Below are 21,499 nucleotides of genomic sequence, written 5' to 3'. Positions count from 1 at the left end.
AGTTTGGCTAATATTTCTCTGCAGGACTCCCAGTCAACCCCCACAGGAAAGCCAGGCTGCCTAACTGCCAAGCTTTACCTTAACATATTGTTTTGGAGGGTGGCAGGTGTGAAGATGTTCTCTGCCCCATTGGTCTGAAGTATGGCTGTTTGGAATTGGCTTGTATCAAAAGCCTTTAAGTTCCATGACGCCCTATTGGCTGTAGGGGTTGGACAGAAAACCTATAAATTTGCTTGCTTTATCTCACCCCCTCTCTCTCTCTTACCAAACTGATGAAAGACCATCTCATACACCATGAACTGAAAAGGACAACACAATGAAGAGCACAGCTTGGCAGCCATACTGAGACAGGCATGCGGCCTGTTCTGAAGAAAGCTGACCACAAATGATGCCTTAACTAGAGACATTTTAAGCAACTAGCAAGTCTGTGTGCCGCCTGAAACTACACATCAACATTCATCAGGTTGTATGGTTGCCACTATTCAAATGTACTTTGCATACTGTTATTATTTATGAATATCATCAATAATACATTATTTAAAGTGTAATTTAACTACTGCTTGTCTTTTGCTACACCTAATTGCCTGAGGTTATACATGTAGAAGGGAAGGTGGAGAGAAGTTATATGGTACAATACTTTATAAACAGTGGTAAGTCTGTGAGATTTGAGGCATTCTGACAAAGGCTACACATTAATAACACAAAAGGGGAAAGGAGAGTAATATATTAGCCTACCAAGACAAAACAAATACATACCTCAGTTGGAATTTCTAGCTCTTTTTCGGTATATATGTGGTTAATCTCAAGAAGATCCTTTGGAAAGTAGCCAAACCTGCTGCCAACCTAAACAAAAAATGGAAAAAAAAGCAAATTAAATCCGAAATGTTAAGAAACAATTAAAGAAAAGCAACCTGTATAATAAAATGTTTAGGTTGTTCAAGGCAGTGAGATCACTGGCATTTGAAAAATGCACATGGGAAGACCGTACTAGTTCTGTTCCCTTTTTGATAGTTTTCAGAAATTAAATCTTATGTTTATTGTGTATTGCTTTAAGAACATCTTTGTAAGAAATCTATTAGAATTTTAAATTTAAATTTTCCTTTAATACATTTGTATGCAATTAAGCCACTTTCTGCTCATTAGGGTTACCACAGATGCTACCACACAGCTCCAGCGTCCTGGGTTTGACTCCTGGACCAGTCACTGAATTGAATCTGCATGTTCCCCTCAGATGTGGGTTTTCTCCCACCCACCCCATGTGCCAGTTTCACAACATGCGTTACGACAGCATTTTAGAGTCACCCTTTAATGTACAAGTTGTCACACGCGTGCACGTTGGGGACAACTTAAGAGCTCTGGTGATTGTAATTCCCTGCCGCTCCAGGGGTCGGCGCTGTGTTCTCTTCTTCCTCTCTCTGCAGACCAGATGGTTGACAGCTGTAACACCTCTGACATCACTTCCAGTGTATGTCCAGCCGGACCCGTATCTTGCTGCCGGAAGGACTTAAGGCCAGAGGGTCTTCCGTCTTGACATCGTTCACTTTGGTACTCACGTCTGGAGCAATGTTTCACAGTTCTTGCTGCATTCCAATTATATGGGGTCACCAGGGTAGTGCCCCAGCACTTTATAGTGGTCTGTCTGTTCTCTTACAGAGTGAATGTTGATATTTGTGAGTATGCCTTGCATCCAGTGCAGGGTTGGTTCTTACTTTGAACCCAATGCTTCCATTGACCCTAAATGAAATATGACCAAATTAACAAAGCGTATTTTTAATGTTTTCCTTTAACCGTCATTCAAATGACCAAACTGTTCATCTCAATAAAATAAAATTGGCCACACTTAGTCCTAATCTATACTAGGCTATTTCCTGGAAACTGCTAAACCAAAGGGGAGTTTGTGCACCTTTTCAAATCAAAGAGCTAAACCAAACAGACAAAACCCTGGAGGATGAGCATTAGAAGGACTCTTCTGGGACAGGATCACACATCACAAGCGTTGATGTAAACACAGACTGACAGAGCACAGCAAATAAGAATATGAAATATTAAATGGGCTTTCCCATTGCTTTTACCCTAACAGAACTCAATTGTTCAATTTTTAAGTAATGGGTCCCTTGCCCCAAACCACCTTTTTATTGTATTAATCTGTGTCCAAGTTCAGAAAAGTTTTAAGTGTGAGCACTTCGACAACATTGAATTTTACTGCAGTTTAATGGTACATATAGAAGTGGGAAGGAATTTGGGCAACCAGGAATAAATAATTCATGCAAACACAATCACTAAGGATTACATATAACCTTTTGGAAACGAAAAACACAAAGCTTAAGCTCTGCTCCAAGCGTGCATCAGCATCTCTGTTCTAACTATTGTTGCGCTTGGTCACCATGCAAATATATAAAAGAAAATATTGATCACTGTGTTGATGGCACTGAGCAGATGATCGTTTCCTCCCTGAGTGGTATTAACGATGACACAGTCAAACATCCATCTGTCTACCAAATTAAATCACTTCCTCTAATTCAGGATTGCAGGAAAGCAAAGCCTATGCCAGGAGTACATGGTACAAAATTGGAAAACTCAGAGGGCAACTCTCACAGGCACCCAAATTCTCTTTTAGTTCAAAGTCAGCACCTAAAATGAATGATTCTGAGATATGGGAGAAAACCATAAACAGACACGGACAAAGCACGTACGTTCCATACATGCCTGGATACATTTAGGATCAAAAGCCCTGTTGACAGCTAGGAGATGGCAGCAGTTTTAAGCACTGCAACACCAAATCTCTAAATGTGTTTTCCTGTGGTGCGGTCAATCTCTGTCTATATATATAAAATCCAACATCTGTCTGTGTGTTTTTTTTACTACTTAATGGATTTGGATCAGCTTTATTTCTAGAATTTGCCTGAACATTCTGGTTGATTTTGCGACTTCTCTCATCACGCTAAGAATCAGAGTTCGCTTGCAGGAGTGCTATATTCGCGCTAATCCGAGACAGAGGCTGCAGGCCGAGGGAAGGGGAAAGCGTGACGTCAGAAGTGGGGAGCCCCTCACAGTTCTGTTTCACTTCTACGAGGGCAGAGCCGCAGGGACGGCTAGTACTTAGTATTTTGAGTAAAAAGAACAGAAAACAAAACTAGTAACTTTAACTTTCATTCTGTTTGCACGTTTAAGACATGCAGGCTTTCACAATTTAGGAGGAATTTTATCACTTGTCAAAAAAATTGAAAATGACCCAAGAGGACTTAGAAAACATGCCAGGTGAGGTGAAAAAGTTAGAAGCACAGAATGTGGTGCACTGAAGCATATAAAAAGTTAGGAGAAAGGAAAATTGCAGCTTCCGTCCATATTTTGCACCTGTTTAATTCACTCCACGCACATAAGGTACAAGAAGAGGATGCAAGTAGGACTAGGCCAACAATAATGCAAACACGTCAACATTCATGAATACGGTGTCAAAATACAGCTGCCAAAAAACACGGCAGATAGCAATTGGGATTAACATGTGATCTGTGAAAATGTGGATGGGAAAAGACCAAGAGGAGGCCAAATAACACGAGAAGAATGGTTTGTGACCCTAAAAATGAGAGAGGAGCAACAAAATGATTTGACGACGTAAACTATATAGCTTTGCCTGGTCGTCAAATCATTTCGTCATGTAAACATTAATGTGAAACTCATTATTTCAAAAAAAAAAAAAAAAAAAAAAGGGCAAACAAAATTAAAGATGTACTAATGTACTAAAAGAACCAACCTAAAAATAACTACTACGCAATAAAAAAAAATAAAAAAAAATAAAAACATAAAATTCTCAAACTTATTTAATCCAGTTTAGGATCAGAGGTCTGCGGTGGGCTGGCGCCCTGCCCGGGATTTGTTCCTGCCTTGCACCCTTAGTTGGCTGGGATTGGCTCCAGCAGACCCCCGTGACCCTGCAGTTAGGATATAGCAGGTTGGATAATGGATGAATGGAGAATCAGAGGTGACGTAATGTTACATCCACTTACTGTAATTACTTTTTTCATTCAACAACAGTGTTATTAAAAAAATCTGTGACCACACTGAGAAGCATCCAACCGCAAAGCCTCACTACAAGTCTATGCCACCAGTTTCATACTGGAAGTGATATCACTGCACAACTACACAACTCACTAACGACACTAACCCTTAACCTTAACCGTTTATACTACATGATGACCACACTAACCCTAATCTGAATTCAGTTGTGAAACTGCTTGCGTAGAGTTTCAGTAATGTATGGTGCTGCGGCTCTGCAGTTTGGATATCATTGCCCACACTAGTGTATTCACATCATTTATTAAAGTATCTCGTGGTCACACTAAAAACGCACATGACGTAGAACAGGGGTCGCCAAGTCCGGTCCTGGTGGACAACTGTGGCTGCAGGTTTTCATTCTTCATAACCTTTTTCTTAATGAGTGACCGGTTTTTGCTGCTAATTGACTTCTTTTGAATTCATTGTAATTGACTTGCTCTTGAAGACTCAGACCCCTTAATTGTTCCTTTTTTCTTAATTAGCAGCCAAACAATAATGAGATACAACATGAGCCAAAACAACTGGTGTCATCCTACAGTATCTGAAAATAAAGAAAGATGAAGGTCTCAGGAATGTCGATCTTGTCTGGTCTCCAAAACATTTGACCAGTGCTCTTAGAAAAGAGAAAAATCATCCATTTCTGAAATGTCTGCTACTGCACCACGAGAGCAGCAACAAACCACGAAATTAAAGAACAGGTTTAATGAACGACAGGAATCGGCACCTCATTGAGCAGCTGGTTGGAGTTTGACGCCCTGAGTTAGGTGGTTTTCTGTTGGCTCACTCACTTTTCATTTCATTTCTGTTTGGGTGCCATTTAAGGAAAGAAATGAAGCAGAGGAATGATGAAGACATTCAGGGGAGCAAATCTCACAAAAGCAATTCAATTAAAATGAATTCACAAAAAGTTAATTAGCAGCACAAACAGGGCACTCATTAAAAAAAAGGGTTAGAATGAAAACCTGCAGCCACGGAGGTCCTCCAAGACTGGAGTTGGCAACCCCTAACGTAGAAGCTCACATGGACTGGGCATACATGCATCAGAGGAAAAAAATCTTTAAGGAATGGTAACGCTGCCATCCACGGAATTTATTGAAAGACAACCAACAAAATTATTTGTCTTTTGCTCATGTACGCAGAATTCACACTGTACAAAATGAAATTTAGATGCATAAAAGTAAGCATCACAACAAGTGCCAAAGAAAGCATGGTGGAATATGATTTTCTTCAGTGACGGGGGACCAATCAGGGAATGAGACATTGTAATGTGTAGGAATTGGTCAGGAAAGTGCTACATAACAAGCATGAACCTATTAGGCCGGGTTTATACTTCACGCAACGCAATGGAGGACGTGCTCAGAGGACGCGTCAAACAAACGCTTGGAACACGTGGCAGCCATGATGTGTGTCTGTGTCCGTGTTCTGAGAGTGAAGTATGAACCGGCCCTATGAGTGCATTTGGAGTCTGCGTTTTCACCCATCCATACTGTAATGCCAAGCCAGCGTCTTCAAAAGTCTCAGTTTTTAATGTTAATGATACCGGGGTAGTGTAGATGAAAGGCAAAAACTGTTTTTAACTGAAAAACATAGTAGTGTGGACATAAGCCTTAGTGCATCTTGGCAGAAACGTGTACCAGTTCTGGCAGGAGGGCTAATAACTGCACCAACACACCACGCACAGTAAAACATTAATAATATTCATTCATTTGGTGTTCTAGTGAGGATTCCCCATGGCGGCAGCTCTTGAAATCCATTAGTGGTCTTTAGACGCTACTAGTACATTGTAAGGGTTGTATTCACTATTTGGCAATTTGAAGCTAATGTAACCGCAGATCTGATATTGAACTTTAAACCAAGCATGGCTAGGCAGCAGTACTAACCACACACTTTCACAAGAGAGTTATTCTTTATTTTAACTTCATCATTTCAAACCAAATTTTTTCATCTATTGTTACACATAGATAAGCAAATTATTAGCCAGCAGATATCCGTTTTTACATCACAATAATCATCTTCCACACTTTGTTTTAAGGCAGTCAGTAGATAAGATGCCAACAGTGCTGTTTACTCTGGGCTAATCATAAAGTTTTAATGTAGAAGATGACACTATAACTGTATTCTGCAGCATTAGAGGAAAACCACAACTGTGAGCCAAAACAGTGGCATTCCAATCAAGAAATCAATAAAATACTTGGCAGAAAGAATTATATCCTTATCTGTTCCTACTTGTTATTCCAACAAACCAAAGATAAAACTTACACGTCAGAGAAATGCAAAAAAGTGAACCATAAAAGGTACTCACACTTCCTGCCCACAAATCCGTTCTCCGGCCTGCAAGTTTGTAGTACACATAGATCGTTTCCCCCTTTTTGAACTCTAAAAATCGACAGTCAGGACCAGTGAAGTCTTGAGTTGCTTTGCCTCTGCACATCAGCACTGAAAAGAAAGATAAACAATGGTGTTCTATATTTGCTTTAATAATCTTCATATTGCTAAAAAAAGAGGATTTTAATAATCATTACAGAAATACTGTTAACATCATCCAGGAAGCATTCAAAATGTTACGTCATTTATTGTCATTTTCTTTTCCTGCTAAGGGCCAAGGAGGCTACAGTACAAGTTGAACTGGAAAAACTAGATGACCCTATCCTTAGCAACTCCCCTCAGCTCCTCTTGGGGAATTCTGAGATGCTACCAGACCAGTTTGTGTCCCCTAGGGTCCGTGTTCAATGGTTTGTGCCTGGTATACCTCCTATGAGAGGCGCCCCACACTAACTATGAGGGGGGACCCAAACATAACGAGATTTTTTTCTGGAGGCTGGAGGGGGTGTTAGTTCTGACTTTTGCCGCTAGGTGCGTGTACTAGACTGTCCTGTGCATCATTTGGCCAAGCGGCGTCCTTGAAGTGCTGAAGAGACTGCGTGATGCACTGCGGAGGAAACGACCCGGATTGGGGTGATCAGGCGAGTGGCTTCTGCAGCACAACAACATTCCCACAAAGAAACAGCATTGAGTGTGCTGCAGTTTCTCATGAAAATTTGCATTGGGTGTGACGAGGATGACGAGGATGGACAGGATTAGAAATGAGGACATCAGAGGGTCAGCTCAGGATGGAAGGTTTGGAGACAAAGTCAGAGAGGCGAGATTGTGTTGGTTTGGACATGTGCAGAGGAGAGATGCTGAGTATATCGGGAGAAGGGTGCTAAGGATAGAGCTGCCAGGGAAAAAGAGAAGTGGAAGGCCTAAGAGAAGGTTTATGGATGTGGTGAGAGAGGACAAACAGGTGATGGTTGTGACGGAGCAAGATGCAGAAGACAGGAAGATATGGAAAAAGATGATCCGCTGTGGCAACCCCTAACGGGAGCAGCCGAAAGAAGAAGAGTACAAGACATCGGAGGAAATTGTCAAAACCCCTTCTGCTAACAGAAATGACACTAAATCTCAAATAACAACTCTTTACAGTAGTACCCAGCACAAGGGCATCTCTGAATTCACAGCTTGTTGCGCTCAAAAAGTGGATGGGCTATAGAAGCAGAAAGTCCTGCTAGTGAGGCAACAGTGGTCACGTAAATCGTTAAGACTGGAGGACTGCAGGAATGTTATATGGTGTGGCCAACCTCAATTTCTTCAGAATTTGGAGTAAACCCATGGATCCATTCTGCCTTGTGTCAAGATGGCAGTATAATGCTGTGGGGAAGTTTACTTGGCATACATTAGATTTCTTAATACCAACTAAGCACTACTTGAATGCCTCAGCGTGCCTAAGCATCATTACTCACCATCCATGCACATCCCTTTATGGGCACAGCCTACATTTTTTTCAAATGCTTAACGCGACTTGTCACAAAGCTTGCACTGTCTCAGGCTGGTTCTACAAACATGACAGTAATTGCAGTTTTCTCCAGTGGCCTGCATAATTCCCAGATCTAAATCCAACAGGACACAAGTTGAAATGGTGCATTTGCAATATGAATGGATGAAACAAATCTGCATAAACCGCACTAATGTAGAGTTAGCTTGAAAGGAAATGGCTAAAGAATGTTTCTCATGTCTTGCCTTTAGGATGTTCTGGAAGCAAAATGGAGTCCTATCTGATAACAGCCAGGTAGACCTATCAAAGTGGCCGCCGAACAGGTTTAGCATTACATAGCATCCTGAACAGGGGTTTCAGAATATGTAATCGGAGTCAGACTTCTCCAAACATGTCCACTCTATCTGAGTAAAGTTTACCGGCCCCCGATTTGACAAATTTATACAGGAATTTGTAGCTATTCCTCTGTTTCATGGCAGTTGGGGCTTGGCTGCAACAAACAACTATGCCATTGGATCTCGAAATGCAAAGCACACACAAGGACCTTACAAGACATCATGTCCCAGTTTAGCTTCGACACCTTCTTTGAATGGATGAGTAAACACAACCATGAAAAGATTTACTTGTGGAACTCTAAACTGGATGGAAGAAACGGTGCGGTGGTCCGGCCTTGAATGAGAAAAACAAAAGACCTGTGAGCTGTAGGTACTCCAAATGGAACCCCGAGGGCCCATGGCATCCTTAGCAATGGACTCTTCGAGAACGGACCAAAAACAAACAGCAGTGGCCTTAGTGCTGTTGCTCTTTGACTGGATGGTGGGCTGAAATTTGTATGCTTGTTTGCCAAGTCAGCCATTTTTTGTTTCTATTTTCAAAAAGCAGACTGCATGTTCGTATGGCTCTTTTGCCACATTATCCACCATAAGACAATCAAGATAATGATCTATGGCAGTACTGCTTATTCTAACACTAGCAAATTGCTTTAGTAGCACAAAGACAATAAATAAACAAACAAACAAACAAACAAAACGATAGTGGTTCCGTGCTTAAGAATCTGATTCAATCAACTTCAGAATAAAGTGCAAAACCTTCAGAAAGAAATTATCAATTTTTGCTTTATTACTAAAGGGTAGCAGGCACAAAATGCCGAGTATCGCATTTCCAGAGATTGCAGGACACGTACACTTGGCACTACTAAAGATACCTGCCCTTAGGTGTGTCGCTACTGTGTCGTTTCACGGTGCCACGGAACCACATCCTAGTTGCGCACTGCTTAATGAGGTTTGCTCTCTGGTGGAAACATACAACAACACCCTGTCCTGTTTTTTTAAATACAGATGCACCTGCAGCTTTTTTTTTTTTTTTTATTAACATTCAGTGTCGTCTCCTTCAGTCGGATAAAACCTTTCCTTTTAACATATAAATCGGTCTTCTTGTTATTCTGCTCAAATTTTTTCTTCACTCATTGATTAACTTAAAAAAAAAAAATACAAGCTTTGGGAATTGCAGGCACTAAAGGAAAATAGTCAACCGAGTTTCAAAACAGACAACAGATGAAGCCATTTCTCACCCCGTGTGGTTTAAAATGACTGCACGGTAGTCTCAATGACCCATTTTCTTATTTTAAACCAACAAGAATTGCTGCTTCACACCTCCAGAGTTCTGGGATCAAATCTCTGCCCAAGGCTCTGACTGCGTTGAGCCTGTATGATGATCGATAGTTACTCAGAGAGAGAGAGATAGACAGAGCTTTATTTATACCCAAGGGAAAATATGGAAGTTCAGAAACTAAAAGAAAAACAGAGCAACACGGAGCTTCTGTGAAAAGGCTGCTGCATACGCAGAGCCAGGAAGTCCTACACCATGAATATGTGGGTTTTCACATCTCACAAATCCCAAAAATGTGCAGATTAAGCTGATGATACATTACGTGACTTCTAGTCAGGGGTATATCAGTACTGGAACAATACTGAAAAACCCACATTTGTAAAACGTACGGTACAAGAGCTTCAAAATTTTCAGTACCATAAGTATTCATCTCCATTCCAACCCTGAAACTCGCTATTAGACCATATTATTTGAAATGACTGAACATTGCTGCCCATATAACATTTACAGACTGTAGCTTCCTACACAGTCGCACTCACTCCTTTATCAGAGTCCTGCCTGATAGAGCCCGAGCCGTGCATAGGATTAAGAGGAGTCCAGCCACAAACTCTGACCCTTTTTCCATTCTGTCATGGTAGTAAAACATGAGACATCAGACAGACAAGTTATATACTCTATATATGTTTAAAAAAAAAAAAATTGCACAATTTCACTAATCTTTTTATTTATATGGGAAGTACTATGTTTTCATGTGATGTTTTCATGCAAAGCTCATTTGTCTTCAGAACCATATGTTCTACAGTATATATCATTTCTTGTCTTCATTAGGAGAATACGACAATATCAACACAACCAATTTTGCGTGTGTACATCAAACAAAACACCTTAAACCATGGGTGGGCAGATTCAGTCCTGGAGGGCCGCAGTGGTTGCAGGTTTTTGTTCCAACTCAGTTGCTTAATTAAAAAACAATCCTTGTCAATTATTTAATTGCATGGCTTGCTAGCGCTTTAACTCTGCCATGTCAGGTCATTCTCGTATCCTAGATTTATTTTCCTTCCTAAGGATATCATCCAAATGATTTGAAGTTTAAAACAGATGAGTAATTCTCAGTGCTTCACTTTCTCTTCACTTTCCTTCCAAGTATTTAATTAAACCAAACAGTGCATGATAAATATACACAGGGTGTAAATGAAAACAAGCTAAATGGAGAAATGATGGTCTCTTTTGTCATTTGCATGGTATTGCTAATTAGGAGCAATTAAAAACCAAGAATACAGCTGTTTAAGACTAAAATAAGCAATAAGCGTTCAAAATCTTAACAAGCAAGACGACTAAAGTGAAGCTGAAGTGTTACTTGAGCAATAAATGCTTCTTATTAAGTAATTGGGTTGGAGCAAAAACCTGCAGCCACTGCGGCCCTCCAGGACTGAATCTGCCCACCCCTGCCTTAAACACATCCGCTCCGCTAAGGACAGCAGTAGTTCAGTTGTGTGTTGGCAATCGACAAAACAAAGCCTATGGAATGGCACAAGCTTACAAATCGTAAAACTACATAAACATTCAACTGCCTGCAAAATCAGGACTGTCGATCATGTAGAAGTCGTATTCCTTCAGCTTGCATAGATGACAATTTCCAATAGTTTTAGCATTTGCTATAACTATAGATTAATTTCAGGGACAGAGTTCTGACCGTGTTGGAATACACCTGTGGACCAATAGCAAAAGAGGCGAGCTACTGGGGGCTTTGGTCCACCATAGGCAGTCAAGGAGGCACACCCTCTGGGTATCACTATATTTATATTTAGTGTTATTATTATTATACCTATACTCACACACACACACATATATATAAATATATATACAGCTGCTGGTCATAAAATTAGAATATCATGACAAAGTTGATTTATTTCAGTAATTCCATTCAAAAAGTGAAACTTGTATATTAGATTCATTCATTACACACAGACTGATGTATTTCAAATGTTTATTTCTTTTAATGTTGATGATTATAACTGACAACTAATGAAAATCCCAAATTCAGTATCTCAGAAAATTAGAATATTGTGAAAAGGTTCAATATTGAAGACACCTGGTGCCACACTCTAATCAGCTAATTAACTCAAAACACCTGCAAAAGCCTTTAAGTGGTCTCTCAGTCGAGTTCTGTAGGCTACACAATCATGGGGAAGACTGCTGACTTGACAGTTGTCCAAAAGACGACCATTGACACCTTGCACAAGGAGGGCAAGACACAAAAGGTCATTGCTAAAGAGGCTGGCTGTTCACAGAGCTCTGTGTCCAAGCACATTAATAGAGAGGCGAAGGGAAGGACAAGATGTGGTAGAAAAAAGTGCACAAGCAATAGGGATAACCGCACCCTGGAGAGGATTGTGAAACAAAACCTATTCAAAAATGTGGGGGAGATTCACAAAGAATGGACTGCAGCTGGAGTCAGTGCTTCAAGAACCACCACACACAGACATATGCAAGACATGGGTTTCAGCTGTCGCATTCCTTGTGTCAAGCCACTCTTGAACAAGAGACAGCGTCAGAAGCGTCTCGCCTGGTCTAAAGACAAAAAGGACTGGACTGCTGCTGAGTGGTCCAAAGTTATGTTCTCTGATGAAAGTATATTTTGCCTTTCCTTTGGAAATCAAGGTCCCAGAGTCTGGAGGAAGAGAGGAGAGACACAGAATCCAAGTTGCGTGAGGTCCAGTGTAAAGTTTCCACAGTCAGTTATGGTTTGGGGTGCCATGTCATCTGCTGGTGTTGGTTCATTGTGTTTTCTGAAGTCCAAGGTCAACGCAACCGTCCACCAGGACGTTTTGGAGCACTTCATGCTTCCTGCTGCTGACGAACTTTATGGAGATGCAGATTTCATTTTCCAACAGGACCTGGCACCTGCACACAGTGCCAAAGCTACCAGCACCTGGTTTAAGGACCATGGTATCCCTGTTCTTGATTGGCCAGCAAACTCGCCTGACCTTACCCCCATAGAAAATCTATGGGGTACTGTGAAGAGGAAGATGCAATACGCAAGACCCAACAATTCAGAAGAGCTGAAGGCCTCTATCAGAGCAACATGGGCTCTCATAACACCTGAGCAGTGCCACAGACTAATCAACTCCATGCCACGCCGCATTGCTGCAGTAATCCAGGCCAAAGGAGCCCCAACTAAATATTGAGTGCTGTACATGCTCATACTTTTCATGTTCATCTAAATAGAGGCAACATAACACCTGAAAGAATACTAAATTACACAACATCCCTAAAGATATCCCTGGTAGGATGCCTGACGATCCCCAGTCGGCCTTGTGCGAGTCGGAGAGTGTGCATACATGAGCCCTCAGAGAGGCTGGCACTGCCTTGTGCCCAGTGCTTCTGAGCTTAGCTCTTACCCTATAGCATCCTGAAATTAATAAAGCAAACTAGAGGATTCTAAGTCAAATTATATGGTATTGTTTCAGTAAATACAAAAAGTATAGAAAATGCCTAATGGTGTAAAGCCAATCACTGTAAAAAGAAAAAGGCCATAAAACTCAATATAGTTGGAAAGAAAAACACATCTTAAAATGTTAGATACTTCTGCTACTGCCTTAAAAATATTAATATTTAGGAAACTAGGAACACACAAATGAAGGAGTATGAAATTATATTCATTTTTCTTTGTTTGCTTTGCTAAGTTTGACTTAACTTTATGAAATGTTATCTGCTTCTTATTAAAATCAATAAAAAAAGATGAAATTATATTCCTCTTAAGCCTGAGCACATCACTCATCTCATCCACTCCTCCTAAATATCAACAACCTACTGTAATTATTGTATTAATTATTAATGTAGTGATCTGTTTGTCAGTTAACGATGATTTCAATAAAACACATTTCCTTTACGAACATTTCCTAATCAAAATAAAAGTTATATTTCCTCACAATTCACAGAAATGACAGAAAATGTTCTACTTTCAATGCATTATGTACTGGTGTTAAAAATGGTAAAAGTTAAAAGACTTGGTATGCTGTCCTCATGCTCTCCCAAACAGCCAACTTAGAACTCCCCTCGTTGATTATTCCGATTCTCATTCTTACAAGAATGTAAACACTACTCTACTCTTCCAGGCTTACTGATTGCTACTTAAAAAAAATACAAATTTTGCCATTCACAGCTCATACCAAAGTTTTTTTTTCTCCCCTAAAATCACACATTCCTTTCATTCACTATCTTTTTGCAGCATCCTTTCAGCAAAATTGCCATTTTCACATTTTCATTCTCTAATCAATAACCCCACTGCCCAATCCTAACTCTTCTGTAGACTTGACACCATTGTTAAGCAAAATCAGGTCAGGTATCCCACAGTTTTCTTATCCATCTCAGCCTCCTGATTATTGTAAACTTCCACTACTATGCCTAGACGCACCCACATTCGGAGCATGTTGCTCCTTCTATCTCACATCCTCTCGCCTAGTTGTCCCTTGCCTACCATCACCTCTTAACCTTAATATTCCCTTACCCATTATCCAATTCTTGCCTTAGCTGTGTGTCTAGTCAGTATTTATGTCACTTTTTACAGTACTTGTGTACTAAAAGGATGGCTACTACCCTATTATATTATCGTGACACAAATCGGATTTTCGTTTTTAACATTAGGGACCCAAAGAGGACATTAACATTAGGGACCTTTAGGGAACTATGCTCCACCCCCAGTGGCTTTAATGTTACTATTTGTGGTTCGGGTAGGTCAGTCTAAAAATTTAAACTCCAAAAATTAGGCAACCAGGGTGCCTCCCGTATGGAGCACAACACTAGAATGGGTAGGAACTGCCGTCCATTTAGTACACAAGTACCCATTTTACTGAATCAGCACACAATCCCCAAGAATTTTCCCTTGGGGATTAATAAAGCATCTATCTATCTAATTTGGGCATTATCTTTTGACACTAGCACATCATTTAAAATACACATTACAAAACTGTCCAAAACATGACTTTTCCATCTTAAAAATGTTGAAACATTATGTTGTTTCCTATATGCTCTGTGAAATTAATCCATGCATTAATCTCTAGTAGGACTGACTACTGCAATGTGTTAATTCACTGGCTATTCAAATTGCTCGTCATGCACTTTTCAGTTCATTCAAACTGCTACTGCTAGAATCATTACAAGAACCAGAAGGTACAACTCTGGCCCCTCAAGTCCTTATACTGTCTCACTGTTAAACTTGGGGCTAATTTCAAAATCCCACTTTTAACATACGCAGCCTCAAATGGTCGAGGCACTGCTTACATATCTGAACTTTTAAGATCTCAAGATGCCAGCCTACTTAAGATTCCAAGGATTAATAAAATAACAGAGAGAGGTGGAGCTTTAAGTTACTGGGCCCCAAAGCTGTGGAATAATCTTCCTGCTTATACTATACATGCCCCTTCAGTGGCAGCTTTTAAATTCAGACTGAAGACTTACGACCTTTGTCTGGCATACACTGATTTGAGCTGCTGATTAGCTGTGCATATAAAACACAGTTTGTTAGTCATTTGTACAAAAATGTAAGTAATACGGTAATTATAAACCATTACTACCCCCTCCTTTATTCCATTTGTCTTCTCTGTATCTTTTTGTGCCACTGCTCTACTAGCAAACAGTTCTCCTGCCCATGGAAAAGTCACCTCAGATATCAGTAGCATTAGAACCAATGGATGAGTATCATAGACTCTACTACAGAATGCCCAGGAGGGGGTGGGCAGCTAACTGGCAGAGGTCTCCAGGACTGTGACTGTGTCTTAGATTTCCTCTCTTACAAGTAACCATGGAGGCCCTGATTTATTTCCTCCAGGGATGCTGCGGACTGAAGTTTTTGTTTTCCTCTTCTTCACTGTTAACTGGCCACAGTTCAACAGTTAATTAATGGACAGATATTGTTGGTTTCCATTTATGTTATGTGATTTCTACATTGTTTTATGTGTATTTAACAAATCTGTCTTTTTATGTGTGCTTTGTCTGTATTTACTAAGTTGTAAAATCTATACTTGAATTTGTCTACCGAGCACTGTGCCAGCAGTCAGTGAAGAGCGCTATACATAAAAAAACTGAACTGAATTAAATTATACTGGATTGGTTCTTCGCAACTGAATATCCATTTTTCATAGAAATGTCATACCAAGTCACTGGCCACATCCATGACTTGCAGCCATCCCTTCCTAAGGCCACTCACTATCCACTTCTTAGTATTGCAGGCCCCTTGAGATGCTACAGGTTTCTTAGTTTTTATAGATGCTCTATCCCTGCATCACTAGACACTTCTTAGTCTTGTGGCTCCCCAGAAACCAAGCCACTTCTTGATCTACTTTCCCACTGGGAATTGAGCTACTTCTAATCCTCAGTACGTCCCTGGTGACCAATTATCTCTTATGTCACCTCTGAAACAGGCAATGCATCACTGCTTAGTCTCAACATACTCCTGGACAGTGTCCACTTCTTATCCTCAAAGTGCCCCTGGTCTGAATCCAATTCTTATCTCCTATGTGCTCTTGTTTAGTATCTGGTTGTAATCTTAGATGTGCCATTTCTCTTATTAGCTGTTCCATTACTCCATTATCTATCCTTACATGGACTCAAATCTCTTACAGCATCTCTCATTCCTAGCGCTCTCTCACTAGTACCCACTTTCTACTGTCAGAATACACCATTTATGTGCCTTACCAGTATCAATTCTCTAATTGCTGCCCTCATGCACAGAATCTGCATCTCGGGGGGACTCTTTTTTTTTTTTTTTTTTTTTTCCCTTATCCTTGCTTCATCCCTGGACAGTATTTACTTCTTATCTTGGATGATCTCCAGATCTGCATCTTCTTCTCAAATTTTATTCACTTTCCTCGCCCTGGTCAATACCTGCACTGTAAAGTTGTCGCCCCCTGTCTAGTTGCTACCCTGTTTGTTTGTGCCTCAATGACCGGAACCCTTACGATGTCCGGTTATTGCCCAACCCTCGGGGGCTCCGGTTTGCCTCCCTGACCCTACGTTTCAAGGCTACTGTTGCATCCCGCATCCTCAAGGTCAGTTCTACAAAGCAATTTTAAACTTTAGAAAGAGTGCCAACAGGTCAAACAAATTCTTATCGAGCGTTTATCTGCCTTTAGTCAGTCCACAGCAATACACCGACGTTACTCCATTACAAGACGTACAAAGGAGAAAAAGGGAGTCACTTACAGCTACATTCCTCGTCGGTGCATCTCTTGAGGTCTGAAAAAGTCTTGTCGACATCCTCTTTAGATGATGTAAATGCATGTAAAAGTCCGTTGAAGATTAATAAATAAAAGAGAGGCGCAGCCATGCTGGCGATTTGAGAGGAGCAGCGCTGGCTGAGCAGTGAACATGCGTAGAATGAGCCGACACGTCAGCAGATCCGCGCGACACGGACGCTGAAGGATGGTGTCAAATTACCAGCGCGCGAGCCGAGCCTCCTGTGTTGTGCGCATGCGTGCCACACCAGCGCGAGTGTTGTATGTACACGGTCAAAGGAGACCCTGGACGGGACGACGCGGCTTTTGTTTAACGAAGAGGGCGGGGGTTTTAAACAGCCGGTAACGGGAACATAGAAATTTATAAACGTGTGTTTGCAGATGCGCAATCGCGCGACGTAGCAGTATCGGGAACAATAAAATTTAAGTCATAACCGCTTTATGCTGGGAATTGGAGTTTTACGGTGCTGGTTGCCTAGGCTTTTAACGTTAAAAAAAGATTGAACATCCTGGACGAGCTTGTGGATTAATGACCAGCCTTCTCTGCAGCAGACCACATTTTAGTAATTTAGAATATGGGTTTAAGCAAGTTAGAGATGGTTTTATGCTAGAAGTGTTTTTGTATGAATATTTTCGAAATGGGACAGTTTATTCTTTTACTGTTATCCAAACGTACAGTTTGTTGTAATTATTTTTCGGATTTATACAAATGTATAGTTTAATTGCTTCTGTTTAAACTTGATATTTTTTATAACATACGATGTGTGATCCTGGGGAAATTGCGAAGTACGGCGGGTGAGAGGTGCGTTTTTCTGTATTATTTTTAATGTTATCAGCATGAATGAAGAACAGCTAACTCGCTTATTTAAGAGTTTTCCATATCATGATTAACATAACTCCAGGAATTTAAAACGTTTACGTTGCAGTTTAAACTTAATTGAACACTGAAAACGACAAGACGTTTTCGCACAAGGTATTGTGGTGCGTGTTAACCAATCACAAGAGAGTCGCTTGATGACGTAAATGAATCATACGTAGCTGTGCATCTCAAGAACTTGCGCGATCTCTTATTGCAAGTCAGTTTTAGAAGGTTGATTCTTAAGTGACCGGACTTTGGACAAAGAAAAGAAGCTTTTGTATATAACAATGTGCCCCCAGGACCAAGGTTGTGAAACATTGGCTTAGCATACTTGATTCTTATAAAAGTTCACATTAAGTTGGATTCCCATAGCAGTTCATATTAAGTGTATATCAACTTGTGCTAATACATGACCTTTTTATTTTCCATACATATAGCCTGTTGTGAGTGTGTGAACCTTAAAGGTGTGTTTAAGGATTCTTAAAAGGGTTAGGCTCTGTAGGGGCCATGCTTATAAGACATGAGTCCAGGTAATGAATAAATCAGTGCCTGGTCTGATATTTATCATGCTGGGACAAAACTTCTTATCGTTATTGCATGGCTAAAGCAGCTGTGAAGAAACCATGGTCTCATATCGGCCTAAAGTGAAAGCTCCTGAAAACAAGTATGAAGTCAATAGGAATCAATGACATGGCTGAACGGATACTCAATTACTGAAGAAAATTTGGGGAATTAAGCTGTAGGTAGATTAGGGCTGAATAAAAAAAAAATATACTGTATATGTTTTGTTTAGCTGTCTTTTGTTTTTAATTTTGAGCAATTATGCTACACAAACATCACAATCGTGTCTGCTTTTTGGCGTGCTTTCAAGCTCTATAACTTCGGATGGATTTATACAAAGACTACATTTAGAATTTACTTGCAGATAGAAGGCCTTTGAAGACTGACAGCTGGGAAATAAAGAGGTATGTAATCGGGAGCCATTTAGTCAGTCAGTCAGTCATTGTCCAACCCGCCATATCCTAACACAGTGTCACGAGGGTCTGCTGGAGCCAATCCCAGCTAACACAGGGCGCAAGGCAGGAACAAATTCCGGGCAGGGCACCAGCCCACCGCAGGGCACACCCACACATCAAGCATACACAAGGGACAATTTAGGATCGCCAATGCACCTAACATGCAAGTCTTTGGACTGTGGGAGGAAACCGTAGCACCCGGAGGAAACCCACACAGACACAGGGAGAACATGCAGACTCCTAACTGCGAGGCAGCAGCACTACCACTGCGCCACCATGCCGCCCGGGAGCCATTTAGCTGGCCCTTAATTATAAAGTTTTTAGACTTTCCGACATGCTGAAGTTTAGATTATTTTTTTGTATATTTTATTATCTGTTTTCTATTTTCGAAATGAGGTGCATTGATTCAGATACATTGAGATCTAGCATAGGAAATCACTTATGGGAGTTCCCAAAAGCAGTATCTGCTGGAAAAATTTTAATTATTTTGATGTTGTTCAATATTTGTTTTTAGCTACTATACATTTCTTAATGTTTTATTCCTTGGTACTTTTCACCATCTGTACAAATGTATATATTCATATAAGCAAATAAAAAAAAAGAACAATGTAAAAAATTTTGTAGAGGGCCATAGTCTTCCCACACACAAGGCTTTACATGAATGAGGTCAATCAGCTCATCCTAGATTTAAATGAGTAATAGAGGGATTGGCTGTACAGCCAATTAAATGGGAGGAGGTTATTCATAAAGATCAAAAGCAACAATGTGAATCACTGTTCATGACGTTTTGCCAGTTTTTAAACAGCACCCTCAGGTAAAAAGTAGCAGGTTAGCAAGGTGTTCACAGGTGTTAAATAATGCCTTTCATGATGAATCCGAGCCTCACACACCCTTATTAAAATGTTCTCTTCTTAGAAACAAATTGCTGAAAAATTATTGGTGTGTACAGTAGGGGCAAGAGTAACATCAAACATTCGACTCCAAGTTGGCCAGTGTTTGCTGTATCTGTTTATACTCAGAGGTCGATTTATTAGGTCCAGCAAGTAATTGAAGTGGGCAGGCATTTGCCTGGAGTTTTTCTCATATGTACCAGTATTGTTTATAGTCAGCTGGTCAGCAACATGCAGTAATGGCACTTATCATAACCTCTCAGTATTATAATACCACACTTATTAATTGGATGGCATCTCCTGGAGATTTTAGAGGGAGGGGGGACCACTAACCCTGCGTCAATCTGCAAGTAAGGTAATACCAAGAGGTTATAATAATAATAAGTGTCGTTACTGCATATTGTGATTACCAGCTGAATATCCACATTACCAGTACAAATGGGAAAATCGCTTAAAAATAAGAAACATCTACTGTTAATGTCTGGAATAACCTATTCAACTTCCTCTAATTGTCTATTATACTGTTTTTGTTATTTCTTATTCATATATTCTGATATCCTCTGATGAAGGAAACTCATCTGTAATTATGTTGTTGGACTTAAGTGCAGCATTTGACACCATCGACCATTCTATTTTACTGCACAGGCTAGAAAATGATGTTGGGCTTACAGGCACCGTGCTCGCTTGGTTTAGTTCTTACTTATCAAATCGATTCCAATATGTACAGAAATGTGCTGACAGTACTCCATCATTATACACAGAAGTTCAATATGGTGTCCCGCAGGGCTCAGTACTGGGACCTTTACTGTTTTCACTGTACATGCTTCCACTGGGATCTCTCATTAGGAAACATAATGTTAATTTTCACTTGTATGCAGATGACACCCAGTTATACCTTTCATTTAAATCAAATGAAGTTTCTCCAATGTGGTCTTTAATTAGTTGTGTTAGTGAATTAAAGGAGTGGATGAATAAGAACTACTTGTCTTTAAATACAGATAAAACAGAGATGTTAATTGTTGGAGGGAATGATGCTGATCACAATAATATTTTGTCATCATTTAACTCAATGGGAATCCCAGTCAATTTTACTGAATCAGCCCGCAATCTAGGAGTTATCTTTGACTCTAGCATGTCATTTAAAGCGCATATTACAAAGTTGTCCAAAACATGTTTCTTCCATCTTAAAAATGTTAGGAAATTAAGGCGCTTTTTAAATAAACAGGATTCTGAGAAACTAATTCATGCATTTATCTCTAGTAGGATTGACTACTGCAATACGGTGTTCACTGGATGTTCAAACTGTTCTTTATACAGCCTCCAGTTAATCCAAAATGCGGCTGCGAGAATTATTACAAGAACAAGAAAATACGAACACATAACTCCAGTTCTTAAATCCTTACACTGGCTCCCGGTTAAGTTCAGGGCAGATTTCAAAATCCTTCTTTTAACATATAAATCATTAAATGGTCGAGGTCCGGCTTACTTGTCTGAACTTATCATGACTTACAAACCAGAGCGCACATTAAGATCTCAAGATGCCGGTCTGCTTATGATTCCAAGGATTAATAAAATAACAGTGGGGGGTCGAGCTTTTAGTTACAGGGCCCCTAAACTGTGGAATGGTCTGTCTGCTACTATAAGAGATGCCCCTTCGGTCTCAGCTTTTAAATCCCGGCTGAAGACTCACTACTTCAGTTTAGCATATCCTGACTAGAGCTGCTGATTAACTGTACAGACTGCATCTCTGTTGTTAGTCATTAGCACTAAAACATAAGTAACATGACAGTTATAATTGTATACTAACCCTCACTTATTCTGTTTTTCTTCTCGGTACTCAAATGTGGCACTTGGTGCCACGGCCCACCTGCCAAGTTGTTTTGCCTGCCTAAGGAAAAGTCATCCCAGATGGAGGATCGCAGGAATCGTGGGAGAGAGGGGTCCTTTCATCGGATTGGCTGGCCCAGCACTGTTTCAGCTGTGGAATGGCCAAATGGGGGAGGCAGCTTGAAGGATGAGGTCTCCAG

The 21,499-nt window shown here is 40.4% G+C and overlaps 1 protein-coding gene across 26 annotated transcripts in view; it reads right to left on the bottom strand.

The window, feature by feature from the left end:
- Positions 1–16,855, bottom strand: part of mia3 (MIA SH3 domain ER export factor 3) — a 66,095-nt gene extending 49,240 nt beyond the window's left edge. For 21 of the 26 annotated variants that reach the window (XM_051919423.1, XM_051919425.1, XM_051919424.1 and 18 more), the window contains exons 1-3: positions 16,676–16,855; positions 6,356–6,489; positions 757–843 (exon numbers count right to left, since the gene is read on the bottom strand). In XM_051919423.1, the coding sequence (XP_051775383.1) occupies positions 757–843; positions 6,356–6,489; positions 16,676–16,799 (345 nt within the window). In that variant the 5' untranslated portion in view covers positions 16,800–16,855. The remainder of the gene's footprint in view (positions 1–756; positions 844–6,355; positions 6,490–16,675) is intronic. The other 5 variants (XM_051919431.1, XM_051919437.1, XM_051919441.1 and 2 more) reach the window with 1 other exon arrangement.
- Positions 16,856–21,499: the final 4,644 nt, after the last annotated feature.

Source organism: Erpetoichthys calabaricus, chromosome 15, assembly GCF_900747795.2.
Source record: "Erpetoichthys calabaricus chromosome 15, fErpCal1.3, whole genome shotgun sequence".
In the NCBI taxonomy this organism is placed as follows: Eukaryota; Metazoa; Chordata; class Cladistia; order Polypteriformes; family Polypteridae; genus Erpetoichthys; species Erpetoichthys calabaricus.
The sequence above is the reverse complement of the archived record's forward strand: the minus strand, read 5'-3'. Positions and strand labels throughout refer to the sequence as shown.